General features: G+C 44.3%; 2 protein-coding genes across 2 annotated transcripts; one reads left to right on the top strand and one right to left on the bottom strand.

Annotated features, from left to right (window-relative positions):
* The first annotated feature begins 7241 nt into the window (after window positions 1-7241).
* LOC125538855 (cell division control protein 48 homolog B) lies at window positions 7242-11563 on the top strand. Its single transcript, XM_048702160.1, has 12 exons — window positions 7242-7829; window positions 7935-7979; window positions 8068-8123; window positions 8253-8402; window positions 8470-8577; window positions 8721-8820; window positions 9116-9400; window positions 9495-9664; window positions 10069-10197; window positions 10727-10820; window positions 10912-10989; window positions 11060-11563. Exons 1-12 carry the CDS (start codon window positions 7650-7652, stop codon window positions 11378-11380), a joined length of 1716 nt encoding a protein of 571 aa, XP_048558117.1. The 5' UTR covers window positions 7242-7649; the 3' UTR covers window positions 11381-11563.
* Window positions 11564-12790: 1227 nt separating this feature from the next.
* Window positions 12791-13563, bottom strand: LOC125533668 (protein CHROMOSOME TRANSMISSION FIDELITY 7; the record flags this gene model as incomplete). Its single annotated transcript, XM_048697041.1, is given in 2 exon segments — window positions 12791-13143; window positions 13383-13563. Coding segments are annotated over 2 exon segments (317 nt in total), but the record flags the coding sequence as incomplete, so codon positions are not given.

Raw genomic sequence — 13563 nt, 5'->3', positions numbered from 1 at the left:
CTGGCGGAGGCCTCGAGAGGGAACAAAGAAATCTGTGAGAGAGTTATTAAAATGAACTTGGTACTTGACTGACCGTACACACTCCATAATGAGCGACACCCAATCTGCTGTGAATCCCATCTGGAGCATGATTCTCTCGAGAAACACCCACTCGACCCTATCATAGGCCTTGTGCATGTCAAGTTTTACCGCACAGATTCCGAACTTCCCGGTTCTCTTCCTCTTGATAGCATGATAAGTCTCAAAAGCAACTAAGAAGTTATCCGTAATCAAGTGCCCGGGGACAAAGGCGCTTTGATTAGGTGAGATAAGCTCCGGCAACAGATTTTTTAGCCTGTTAGCTAGCAGTTTTGAAATCACCTTATAGACCACATTGCATGGGCTAATTGGATGGAACTGTGTAATTACCTCCGGATTTTCCACCTTTGGGATGAGAACGATTGTAGTGTTGTTCCATCCATCTGGTATCTTCCGATTATTAACTGCCATCAAAACTTCATCAATCAGATCCTCACCAATTATGTGCCAGAACCTTTTATAAAACACCGCATGCAATCCATCAGGTCCCGGTGCTTTGATATCACCGATGTTAAACATTGCTCTCTTCACTTCATCCCTGGAATAGGGTTTTGTTAATTCCTCATTCATCGCATCAGAGACCCTCGGCTTAACCTTGTCCAAAACGCCTTGGTCCGGTTTTTGCACGTACGAGGAGAATAATCCCTCAAAATAGTGCGCCACATGGCCCTTCAGTTGGTTCTCCTCCTCAATCCAGTCCCCATTCTCTCCTTTCAATTTCTTGATAAAAAATTTCTTGCGTCTCCCGGTGGCTGCACGGTGAAAGAAATCTATGTTTTGATCACCCCGACAGAGCCAATCAGCCCGTCCTCTCTGCATCCAATATATCTCCTCTTGCTCGAGTAGATTTTCAATTTGCATGTCTAACTCGTGTTGTCGAGCTACTGCCTCGTCCGTTAACGGCCTGGACAGCACCTCGTTTAACTCTTTCTGGAGTTTCCTCAACCGGGTTCTGGGGCCCTTTAGTGTCTCTTTATCCCAAGTGTGTAAAGCTGCATGAATGTCCCCTGTTACCTGAGAGTAGGGCTCGGTCCCACTGGCCTTTGCACGATTCCAGGCCGCTTGAACTATCACCTCCACGTCCTCCTCTGCAAGCCACCTAGCTTCAAATTTCCTCAGTCCCGGCAGCCCCCTAGGCTGTAATCCAAGCTGAAAGTCAGTATCAATTAGGACTGGCCAGTGGTCCGATTTATTAAACGGTTCGTTCACAACACCGTATGTTGGAAAAAGATCAGCCCAAGAGCTATTTGAAACTGCTCTGTCGAGTCGCTCTCGTATTCGACCTCTACGCCAGCTGAATATGTCGCCCGAGTAGCCAAGATCATCGAGCTCACAATCGCACAAAGCACTGCTAAATGCTTGCATGCATCACTGGGGACGTGCAGCCCCCCTTCCTTCTCACGAGCTTGCAAGATTTCATTGAAATCACCTGCCACTAACCATGGCAAATTGGACACTGCGTGCAATCCTCGCAAATATTCCCACGAAAGATGTTTTCGGTCACTACTTGGCTCGCTATAGAAACCTGTGAAGCGCCATCCTGCTGCTATCGTCTCCTTAATCCGTATATCAATATAATTTGAATGAACAGCCCTAGACGAGACTCCCAGACCGGTTTGCCAAAGCATGATCAGTCCTCCACTTCTTTCGTCACTCTCCGAAACTTCCATCTCATCAAACCCTAACCTCCGTATCAACTTCCCTGCCTTAGCCATATCCAGGTGTGTTTCAGACAGGAACAACACATCTGGTTTTAATCGCTCTTGGATCCCCAAGAGCGCACGAACTGCCGTGGGCTTACGCATCCCACGGCAGTTCCACACGAGGATTTTCATTGCGACCGGTCGAGCCCCTTCTCGGAGCTCGCCGATAAAGTGTGGCTGGCATCCATCACAGCCGTGTTATCCGTCTTTGATCTCTTTGAGTCATGCGACGAAGTGTCACCATCCTCATCTTCCTTCTCTGTTGTCAGCATGCCTTATGCGTGAACCACCAATGCAGACTACACAGCGATCGGGGTCTCGTGTGCCTGACCCGGCAGTATACTTTCATGGGCAGCTGGGTCCGCATTCACCTCATCAAACGTGAGTCTCTTCCTCCCAGTGAACTTGTCCCCAGTCTACCCTCCAATGGGTTTTATAGGACTAGTGCCCGTGTCCTTCAGTTCATACTCCTCCGGGCCATTCCTCCTTGATCCACCAGAAGTGGCCCTATCCCTCTGCCTCCCCATCAAACTTTTCCTTGGCTGCCTCCTCTCTCCCGGGCGCGGTGCTAGCATAAACTCTCCCCACTCCATGGACCATGGATCATGCTTTCCATTGCCATGCTCGAGGTATGTATGACCCATATGGCCACACACATAGCAGAATACCGGCATCTTCTTGTATAGCACTGAATAGTACACCTTCTTCCCCTCCTTCGTGATGGAGACATATCTCATTAGTGGCTCATGAATGTCAAGCTTGACTCTGATCCTCACAATCCTTCCCTCACCCCACCTGGGGTTTAACATTACTTTTTCCACAACCCCCACTTTCTTTGCCAGCGAGCTAACCACATGATCCTTCCTGAATAGTGGAGGGAGATCAACAATCTGAATCCAAACAGCCAGTTTATCCAAGACTACCTCATCATACCTGGTGTAGCCATCGTACTTCTCGATAAGCACACCATGATCACGAAACAACCACGGGCCCTCCTCTGTGACCCTCTTCCAATCCCCTAGACAATTCACCGTCGGAGAGAATAAGTTTTCGCCCAGGGGTTTGAAAGTTACTCCCTGTGCTAGACTCCAGGCAAGCCGCATCGTATCATAGAATGACCCCCTACTGAAGGGCTTGTTCGTGTGCACCGTCGCCAGCACCATGAACTCCGCTTCCTCGATCTCATCTGGGAACTCCTCTTCGAAGATCAGATCCTCCTCGTCCCGCTCTTGCAACTTGAGTTTCCCGATCATCTCCTCAACCCCGATTGGCTTGCCTCCCGGGGCCGCGCTTCCTGCTGACGATTGCGAGCCCGAGTCCGCCATCATCAAACCCTAGCGAGTTTCCCAACCACCAAAACCCTAGCGACCCGCGACAGGAACCAAGGCCGGGTAGATAGCGAGGCTATCCCCTTAATTAGCCCGAGAACCTAGCCGGAGAGGATTAGGTTTGGAGATAGAGTCTGATACGTCCTCACGGTGTCGCCACCGGAGGTATCACAAACCCTAGACGGGAGCCGCCAGGGTACCTTCCCACTTAACCTAGTCAGCTTCCAACCAGTAATCAAGTTTTTTTTCCCTTGGGGATGTTGTCTACGCGTGTCTAGGACTCCAGGAGTTTGGATCGGAACCGTTCGTATTTCAGGACATGAAGCAAAAACTCTGAGATGATTAGCAACCACGTACTTGCTTTTTGAAATGTAAGTTTTTGGTGTTAATGACATGCTTCCATTTTCTCATATGAGGCAACTACGAGCACCCATTTTTTTAGTTCATTCAAATACCATTGCCTTAGTATATATATTCTTATTAGTATTTTTTCGGATGAGATTCTTATCAATATTGAATCAGTAAATTTTCCATGGATTTTACAATAGACTCTTCATACATTAGTAGGTCTTGGAACAATTGGTCAGCCAATATGTATTATGAATACATGTACCACAGGACTTTCATGCTATTTCAGGTACTTTCATGTTATTTTAGGGGAACACTACTTTCAGGTATTATGAATACCCAGTATGTTTTTCTCAAATTGTTGATGCACCAATATATATTGTTTTCTGGATCTAAATGTTCTTCACAGCTTCTATCATCATTCCATTAGGAAAAAAGTGTTTAGAATCCCGCAGCAACGCGTGGGGTATTTTCTAGTTGTAACAGTAGTGCTAATACAAAGAATTTGAAACAAAGAGTTTACAGAAAATATTTGAAACAAAGAAGTCTTTAAGTGATGACACTTGCCTGTTATATACATGAAAAGAGTGCATCACAATTAGCATATAGCTAAAACTAATAAACTTGTATGTTGGATCCATGTACGTGCGGTTATCATGTTACCTGAGCTGAACAACTATTGTTATTCTTGGAGTAACATGAAAATTCAAGTAATTCATAACTACATTCCAGAATGAAATAACTATAGAAGACAAAAAAGATTTTCCACATACACGAAAACTTGTACAGAAATATCACCTGGTTTAACTAAACTTAAAATCTAGTAACAATGCAGCAAAGTCGGCAATCACCTACCTGCAACTCTAAAAAATAAACAAAATGACATTTTTGAGATGTGAACTAAATCACTAATGGATAATAGTATAACAATAGAATAAATGAAAAGTCAGAAGAAAGAAAACTAATGTGTCTAATGTAACTTTGAATATGCAATGATCAAGACCTTCAACCTGAAAAAGACGATGATCATTAAGTCAGCATCAGAAATACTACATGGAGGTTCTAGGTAAGGATTTGATGGCGAGATTCATATCGAGAATGATATTATAAAGCCCATCGCATGTCTCCTTAGATGCCCATTAACTTATGAGTTTGTAATGGCTATTTTAAGCTGCACCATGCACCTGACATGTTACTAGAGAAGAAGAGATAAACCGGTGCAGTTTGGCCTGGCTGTCCAGGAGGAACTGAGCGCATAGTTACTGGATTAGTTCATCTATCTAATGGCATTTGTCAAGCATATTGCAACAACAGGTCAAGAGGACCACAACCCCTCAAATTCCATAAACATTGTCAATGGCCTCCCTCAATAGCTTACCATCGATAGAAATGAGCAGCCTAGAAAGCGTCCACCGTAGTGGTAGAGTCAGCTTAAAAAACGCTACCATTGCAATGCTAGAAGCTCAACCAAGAGGTTGTTGAATCCTCACCTCATATAAGTCACATGAGACCCAACTTACATACACCTCAACGGAGATGGGGGTTAGATATAGTACTTCTCCAAGCTTTCCAGATTTTTGGCCCGATAAAGAATAAACTGACCTGAAATCACAATATCAAGTGTAAATCAAAAGTAATTTACTGGGATGTACATATCTACATAAAAGATACTAGCAAAAGAGCCCGTGTGTTGCAACGGGAGAGAAACATAACACACGCTCTTAACTCAACAACCATCACTCAAGACCACAATAGGTACATCTCCTTTATTTTTGCGAGGCATCATATTTGTGTTGCCGCTTATCCTCCTTCTCACCCTCGCCGACGATGGCCTCGGCGTTCACACAAAACAACAAAAAAACGTGTGTTGAATATGGTTAATCCTAAGGCGTCTCTCTCTCTCTCCCTCTCTCCTCCCTCTCCCTCTCTCTCTCTCTTCCTCTCTCTCTCTCCTTGCGACATTTTTCAGAGGTATGCATGTGTAGTTATCGATGTTTTCTTTTCCGTATATGGTTATAGTGGGGTTTTTATTTGCAATCCGGATCGCCGCCGGTATGAAAAAAACAAATCTTGTGCTATAAATTATAAGTTTGCTTCCATAAAAATATTTTAAAAATATTTAACAAGCAAAATTAACATCATATTTAGCTTCCACACATTTTTCTAATAAAAATTCATATATAATATGTTAAAATCGAAGTTACGGTTTAAAAGATACAGATAATTTAGAAATTCATTTGGTTTGACTCAAATATATTCCAAAATAATATTTAAAAAATACTTAACAGGTAAAATAATCTCCTATTCATATTCTACATATTTTTCTGATCAAATTTCATATATAACATGTTTAAATCGAAGTTACGGTTTAAAAGATATGGATGATTTTAAAAAGCATTTGTTTGACTTAAATATGATCCGCGGATGAATTGCCTAAAACATCAGGGGGGGTTTCGAAAAATATAAAATAACGGTTCAGGTGTGACTTAAATCCGGAGGGGGTTGATTTCAAGAAAAGACAGGGACTTTTGTGTAAAATACGAAAATAACGATTCGTTTTAACTTAAAACAAGACTGCGGGTTGAATTCTCTAACATAGAGGGACTTTTCTGAAAAATGTCATGACGGACGAAAGAAACCCAATTTGCTTTATTATTAGGTAAAGATATACTATGATGGAATTACAAAAGAAACATTTGTTTTAAATTGTCAAGAAACAAAATAATTAAACAGGTCTGAATATATGTTAGATGTAAATCCATAGGTGCATGTACGGAACCAAAACACAATCAGATTCCTCTTTGATTCATTGCATCAGAGAACAAACATCATGGGCACACACATAAAATAAAGGATAATCTCACAACATGACACGACGTGTACGCATTACTGGAAGCAACGAAACCATCTCACCATGGCATGGATGCACTCCTCGAAGTATTCAGGCTACTTGTCATAGAGGTGCTGCAAGTAGTGCAGATGTTGTATATCATGATGTGTGACAAATAGAGAAAAACAACGAGGACGGAAACCCTACATCCGCACCAGATTAGAACAAATCCGGCCTAGTACAGATAGAGAAAAACAAGGGACCCAAGATTAGCATTGGATTAGAATGAATCGGGCCTAGCCGAGGCATGTCCGGAGGTGGAGGGAGGAGGCGATGGATTCGACTTACGTGTCTTCCTCATTTAATCCTTGAAGCTGAACTTTGGCTCCGGCTTTCCCTCGAGGATGTGATGAGATTATTGGTGCCCCACCCAGTCTCTAGATCGATCTTCTTTGAGATTCGGTCGTGCTCCGCCATCGCCATCCTACCCACCGGTTCTGCCCCGGGACGTCCGTCGTAAACCCTAGAGGAGCTTGGCTTCTCTTGCATCCATCGCTTTGTGGGGAGTTGAGATGGTGGAGATGGGAGACGAAGAGGTCAGCTTATGAGGGATTCAAGACGTTTTGCTTCCGCTTCGGTTGGTCGAGGAACGGAAGTCAAAAGAGGAGGGGGGAGGATTGTGGAGCATGAAGGGGCAACTCGTAGCATTACATGTCTCTCGTGGGTTGTAATAGCAGTAAGCCAGTAACTGAAGCCACGTCCATGTAAATAATTTTCAACGGAAATATGCCAGCAAGTGATGCTACCTGTGAACGTGGAGAAAATAATCAAAGAGATGAAGTGACATGGGTGGAAATTGCTCAGGTGGCTAGATGATGATGTGGACGGTCTGCATCCTAAGATAATAGGAAGAAGTGGGAGCAACTTGGTAGATGTGCCGCACAAGGCCGGCCCATCTTTTACCGCTAAGACGAGAGCTGGGCTTGCTGGGCCGCCATCGCCGTTCCACCCGCTCCTCTCCGAGCGACGCCGCCGCCGCGGCCGCCCTTCACCCTCCTCACGTCCTTCCTCCTCTCCCGTGCGCCTCCGCCTGCTCTTCTCGGTGGCAGCGACCGCAGCAAAGGCGAGGGCGGCGCGTGGACCTCCCCGCGGCGAGAGTCCCCTCCTTTCCATCCCTGCGAGCACCGTCGCTGCTCCACGCGCGTGAGCCAACAGTGCCTGCAGCATCCTAGGGCTCACCAGGGTTTATCCCGGGCTCTCGCTCGCTGCTCCGGCGATTCACTGAGACTCTCCGTAGCCGGCGCGGCTTACCGTCACTTGGCGTCCCCCACGCTGGTCTCGGAGAGCACTGAAATAAGCGTAATGGGCGAGGTAATGGCCGCACGGAGCAGAGGCGGCGCTAATGGGGAGGACGGCGAGCCGGTTGCACGTTGGCGAGCGGAGGAGGCTGTCGCCGGGAACCGTATGGCCCTCCAGGCTCTCCGGGAGCTCGTGATTTATCCCTTCCTCTACGCTCGCCAGTCCCGCCTGCTCGGGCTTAAGGTGCTACCTCCTGTCCCCTTCTCTTCAACCCCACCAATTTCATCGTCTGACGAGCCTTCTTTGACCAATTTGTGCTCCTTGTGTTGTGTGTGCTTGCGTCCACAGTGGCCCAGAGGATTGCTGCTCTACGGCCCCCCTGGGACAGGAAAGGTACTGCATTAGCATTGGCATGTCTTAGATCGTTCTACAAATGGTGACCAGTGTGGTTCTTAGGATTGATTCTTGTTCTTCTTGTCAGACAAGCCTGGTTCAAGCCATCGTTCGAGAATGCAGTGCCCACCTGACAATGATCAAGTACTACCTCAGCTTGATGGCATCCATACCTACAATTTTAGCCTTAATCTGCCAAATAGGAGTACCATTTGTTTCTCAGTGTGTATTTGGGCATCATCATTAAGTGCTCTAATCTGCCTGTCTTTACAGTACGTATTCTGTGCATAAAGCTCATGCTGGAGAGGGTGAGAAGTTCCTGCGTGAAGCTTTCTCTGAAGCGTACTCTCAGGCGTCACAGGGCAGACCGGCCATTATTTTCATCGATGAACTGGATGCTATATGTCCACGCCGTAACAGTAGGTATGTTTATCATGTTATCATTTTTGGTGCTTGCCCAAATCTGTTTTTCTCATTGTGCTTCTCACAGGAGAGAGCAAGAATCCCGCATTGTTGGTCAGCTGCTAACTCTGATGGATGGAAATAAGAAATCGTCGAAGAAGCTTCCTCACGTAGTTGTTGTCGCGTCAACTAACAGGTTAGAAATGCCAGTTGGAGGATTGTAATTGCTGCTTTAACTGCCATGCTTAAAACCTCTCCAATAGGACACTGGTTGTAGTCTATATATCATCTCACGAAAAATAGTTCTACTGAAACAATATCTTGTCTCGTCATGTGTAGGGTGGATGCCATCGATCCAGCATTGAGAAGGCCAGGACGTTTTGACTCAGAGATAGAGGTCACTGTTCCTACGGTAGAAGAAAGGCTGCAGATTCTTAAGGTAGCATAAACTTACTATTTGGGTCAATATTGATTTCTTCTTATCTATCTCTGTGATGACTTCTACATTGCATTCTGCTTATTACTCCGTTTGTATGGTTAAATCTGCAAAGTGCTATGCTTTTGGATACATGCCCTAGGATGCCTGCATAAAACTGAGATCACTTGCCACTGCTTGATATTTTTTGTACCGAGCCTAAAATGTTTGTAACATAACGCTGCAAAACCTGCATTGTCTGAATCTATGAACTGATATGACGAATTTGCTTGAAGTCTAATAGGCCTTATTTTTGTAGCTTTATTCCAAAAATCTGCATCTTGATGAAAATGTTGATCTTCAAATTATCGCTGGATGGTGCAATGGTTATGTTGGTGCTGATCTAGAAGCTCTGTGTCGAGAAGCTGCCAGACTTGCTTATCGGAGATTGTCAAACTCATCCGAGGATGGGAAGGTGCTCACACTACTCATGGAAGATTGGGAGTCTGCGAAATCTCAGATCAAAGCAAGCATGATAAGAGGGGTAACTAAAGAAGCTCCAACTGTTTCATGGGATGATATAGGAGGTTTGAAAGATCTAAAGGTGAGATATGTTTTGCTTTAGGCTTTCTTATCATATAGGGATCCCTATCATATAATACAAACATGTTGTGATGACGATTGTCCCTATGCTGCAGAAAAAGCTTCAGCAAGCTGTTGAGTGGCCCATCAAGCATGCCACTGCCTTTGCAAGACTGGGGATATCACCAGTTCGTGGTGTGCTTTTGCATGGTCCTCCAGGGTGCTCCAAGACTACCCTTGCCAAGGCTGCAGCACATGCTGCCCAAGCTTCTTTCTTTTCTTTGAGGTTTGTCATAGAACGATCGATTACCGTGTACATTGTTTGAATCAAATCACGAGTCTATACATTTCTAATCAAGCTGGGTCCAACTAATCCCAGATATAGAGGACGGAAAAAACATGAAGTTTTTCTGGGCACAAAAACATGAAAAAAAAATCACTTCTTATGAGTATATGACATCAAGCTGGTTTATTAATAGGAGTATTGCTGATTTAGTTGTACTAAAGTAGTGATCTAAAGTAGTGATCTAAACGCTCTTATATTAGTTTACAGAGGGAGTAATATGTTTGCTATCCTGCAGTGTGCGTAAGCTTAAACTAATGAATAGAAAAGCTCCGCGTAGCCACCTTCTGTTCAAGATGTACACCTCATCGAAGGTCATCTAGGTTTTAAAATATTTTGTTGACCAGTGGTGCAGAACTATACTCGAAATATGTTGGAGAAGGTGAAGCTTTGTTGCGAAGAACATTTCAGAGGGCACGTCTGTCTTCTCCAAGCATCATATTCTTTGATGAGGCTGATGCAATCGCCCCTAAAAGGTATGAGATCCCTGTGTCTTAAATACTCCCTCTGTTCACTTTTACAAGGCCTTGTAGACATTTCAGACAGCATGCAAAACAGGTCAATTTCAGTTGTCTGAAACGACTTATAAAAGTGAACGGAGGGAGTATCAAACATAAACGCTTAAGATCTACATTATGTGATGTGCAATATTAGTAAAAGAGAACTTGTATAGAACTCTTATGAGAACTGATATATACTTTTCTACCCTTTTGCAACTATCTGATCTAGAAACTTGCATCTGATATGGTGCAGATCAATGAAGAAACTTGTTGTATTCCGTGTGTATCTCACAGGTGGATTTAAAAAAATAGGAATTAAGAGTGTTAACATATGTTCTTAGAAACTGTTCCTGAATTTTGTTTATCAGGACCAGAACCGAGATTTATGTGAACTTCAGTTGTGCACTTGTGAATCTTTTCTTTTCTGCAACCGAGTACTGACTGTCCGTCGAGATGCTAGTTTTGCAACGAAATAACTTAGGTTGGCACTTGTGTGATCTTGCAGAACTGGTCCTAGTGGGGACAGTGGCAATGCCACAGTAGGAGAAAGACTCCTATCAACTTTGTTGACTGAAATGGATGGTTTAGAACTGGCTACGGTACATCTTAGCTTGCTGATAGTTTTCAACTTAATTCTACTGAATCCCTACTTCGCTTTGTAATAAAAGGCTATCTTGATATATGTTGTAGGGGATTATTGTTTTGGCTGCTACTAATCGTCCCAAGGCGATCGATGCGGCTCTTCTCCGTCCTGGGCGTTTTGATATGGTACCCCCCTGTCTCTGTGTCCCTCTATAGCATGCACATCTGCAGCCACCATAACTTTCTTGGACTGCAGGTGTTGTACGTTCCACCGCCAGATGCGCAAGGCAGGCATGAGATACTACGCATCCATACACGGAAGATGAAGTTGGGGGAGGATGTGGACCTTGGGGAGATAGCGGAGCGCACCGAGCTGTTCACCGGTGCTGATCTCGAAGGCCTGTGCAGGGAAGCAGGAATGGCGGCACTGAGGGAAGACCTGTCAGCCAGTTCAATACACAAGGCTCACTTTGAGGCTGCAATAAGGTCGCTAAGGCCATCGCTGACGAAAGCAGAAGTTGATGAGTACGCAGCTGCTGCCATCCACGGCCCATCAGCAGAAAACATTAGAATATGATGTATCTATTGAGCTTTTGTTCAAGTTCGTGTTACACAAGCATTTTAGATCAGCCAACCCTTGGATAACGCAATCACTGGCGATTAAATGTTATATTTGTGCGGTTCTTTTTTCTTTATGAAATATGTTATATTTGTGCGGTTCTTTTTTCTTTATGAAATATATGAGAATTCAAGCGACTCTGGTTGTGTTTGCCTACTGCTATTTTTCTCTACAATCGTCTAAACATGACTGACCCTCATGTAACCAAATTGACATGCATCCCTCGTTTTCATCATAACCGACAATTAGAACACAATGGTACCAATATCAGTGTTGTATTTTCTCCGCGAAGTCGTGTCATTCATCTCTATGTATGTGATGAAGCTTTCCATCTGGTCTAATCTCGTAGCTTATATTCATCCCGTGATAATCATGTTGCAGCAAAATCCTGCCTCAACTTGGTAAATCAAGGCAGCTGATAACGGCCGATTGGATAATCTGAATTCATGAGGTCACACGATATTAGCAGAACTGGTTCATGTACCAATTCTGGCCTATTCGGTTTAGAGGATTTTCATAGAAAACACATAGGAACAAGAATCCCGGAGGAAAATTTTCTATAGATGTGTTCGGTTTGTAAGAAATGTGTATAGGAATTTCATAAAAATAATGTTCATTTTCTGTGTTTTTGGAGGAAATTACACATCCACTCAAAGCTCATTTTACGCGTAGGAACGAGGCGAGTCAATTCTTTAGGATGGAAGTGTCATCCTATAAAATTCCTATACTAGTCCTAATTCCTACGTTATGAAATCCTCCAAACCGAATAAGCCCACATATTGACCAAAGTATCCTACTCCCTCCGTTCCTAAATATAAGTTTTTTAGACATCTCCAGTAGACTACAACATACGGATGTATGTAGACATATTTTAGAGTGTAGATTCATTCTATTTGCTCCATATGTAGTTACTTGTTGAAATCTCTAGAAAGACTTATATTCGGGAATGGAGGGAGTACAAACTAACAAGTGTATCCTCATTAATATTTGCGCTTGTAAATTTATGGATCTGGACTGCCCATCCGTTTGCTCTTTCTAGGATTGCATTCACCCTTGTCATCTTTGTATGGTTTAGGGTCATTGCTTGAAACGACAACACGTTGCCCATGGATCCAATATTGATCTTTTCCTGAAATATTCCTTTTCTGAAATTTAACCTTGAGGGGTCCATTTCCACTTCCCTTTTTGTACCTATAAATTGGATCTTCACCCCGCCATTCTTAAATGAAACCGGCCCGAACACTCCCGGCGAGGGGATGTCGTCGCCCTTGGGGAGGACCACATAAGCCCTATACACGCCGTCGAGCTGAGCAGTACCGGTGTGCACCTCGTCAAAGAGGCGCTGGAGGAGAGAAACATAAAAAAACATGGACCAACTAAGAGTCAGCTATATTGACAAACTTGATAATAAAATACAGTAGCCTTTAACAGCATTCGCCTATCTTTGCTAAAGGAAGAAAAACATGACGACCTCGGCACTGTAAGAGGCTAAGAGCAGAATGTGCCCTGTTTATGTGTCAAGTATTCAGCATGACTGACTTTTGCAACTGTTCAACACTTGGTTTCTAATTTTGGGAGCACCTCTCTATACATCTCCATCTCTGTACACTAAGAACGCACTGGTCTTGCAGCATCTCGACGCTAGCTCCTTCCCTTCAGAGGTTGGTGGCGTGAAAGCACACTGTGCGATCCCCAACATGCCGCCTTCACAGAAGCTTTTCCTGCAGGAGATCAACGGAAGCAACGTCGTCAGGAAAGGGGAGGCAAGCTCGATAAACCAGCGATCTGTCTTTGCAGGGTGATATCAGTCACAGCTAGTCTAGCAAGAATGAATGCAATCTGGTGAAAATTTGACACATCATGCTATCATGTCCCCTTGTTAAGGAGAATGGTGCATGTTTGACAGTGATGAGTTTTCAAGGCATGAGGAAGCTGCACGGAAAGGGCCTAGAGAAAATACCGTGCTGCATCCACTAGCTGCGATGCTATTCCCTTTCTTCTGTGTGATGGCACCACCCAGATTGCCCGGAATCCGCATAGCGCGGGCACAGCTTCTTCTTCGCAGACTATGGCGCCAGGGCCCTGGCACTCTTCTTTGCTCTTGTCGGGGTGATTATGCCGCCGCAAGACTTCCCTCTTGA

This window comes from Triticum urartu, chromosome 2 (assembly GCF_003073215.2).
Source record: "Triticum urartu cultivar G1812 chromosome 2, Tu2.1, whole genome shotgun sequence".
Lineage (NCBI taxonomy): Eukaryota > Viridiplantae > Streptophyta > Magnoliopsida > Poales > Poaceae > Triticum > Triticum urartu.
This window is presented reverse-complemented; position numbering and strand designations above follow the sequence as displayed.

What these genes read in the sequence shown, in the direction of transcription:
- LOC125538855 (XM_048702160.1), top strand. Translation starts at nt 7,650, where the DNA reads ATGGGCGAGGTAATGGCCGCACGGAGCAGAGGCGGCGCTAATGGGGAG. An exon ending in AAAGGCTGCAGATTCTTAAG is followed by an intron (nt 8,821 to 9,115) that starts GTAGCATAAACT and finishes TTATTTTTGTAG; the next exon opens with CTTTATTCCAAAAATCTGCA. An exon ending in ATGGTTTAGAACTGGCTACG is followed by an intron (nt 10,821 to 10,911) that starts GTACATCTTAGC and finishes TATATGTTGTAG; the next exon opens with GGGATTATTGTTTTGGCTGC.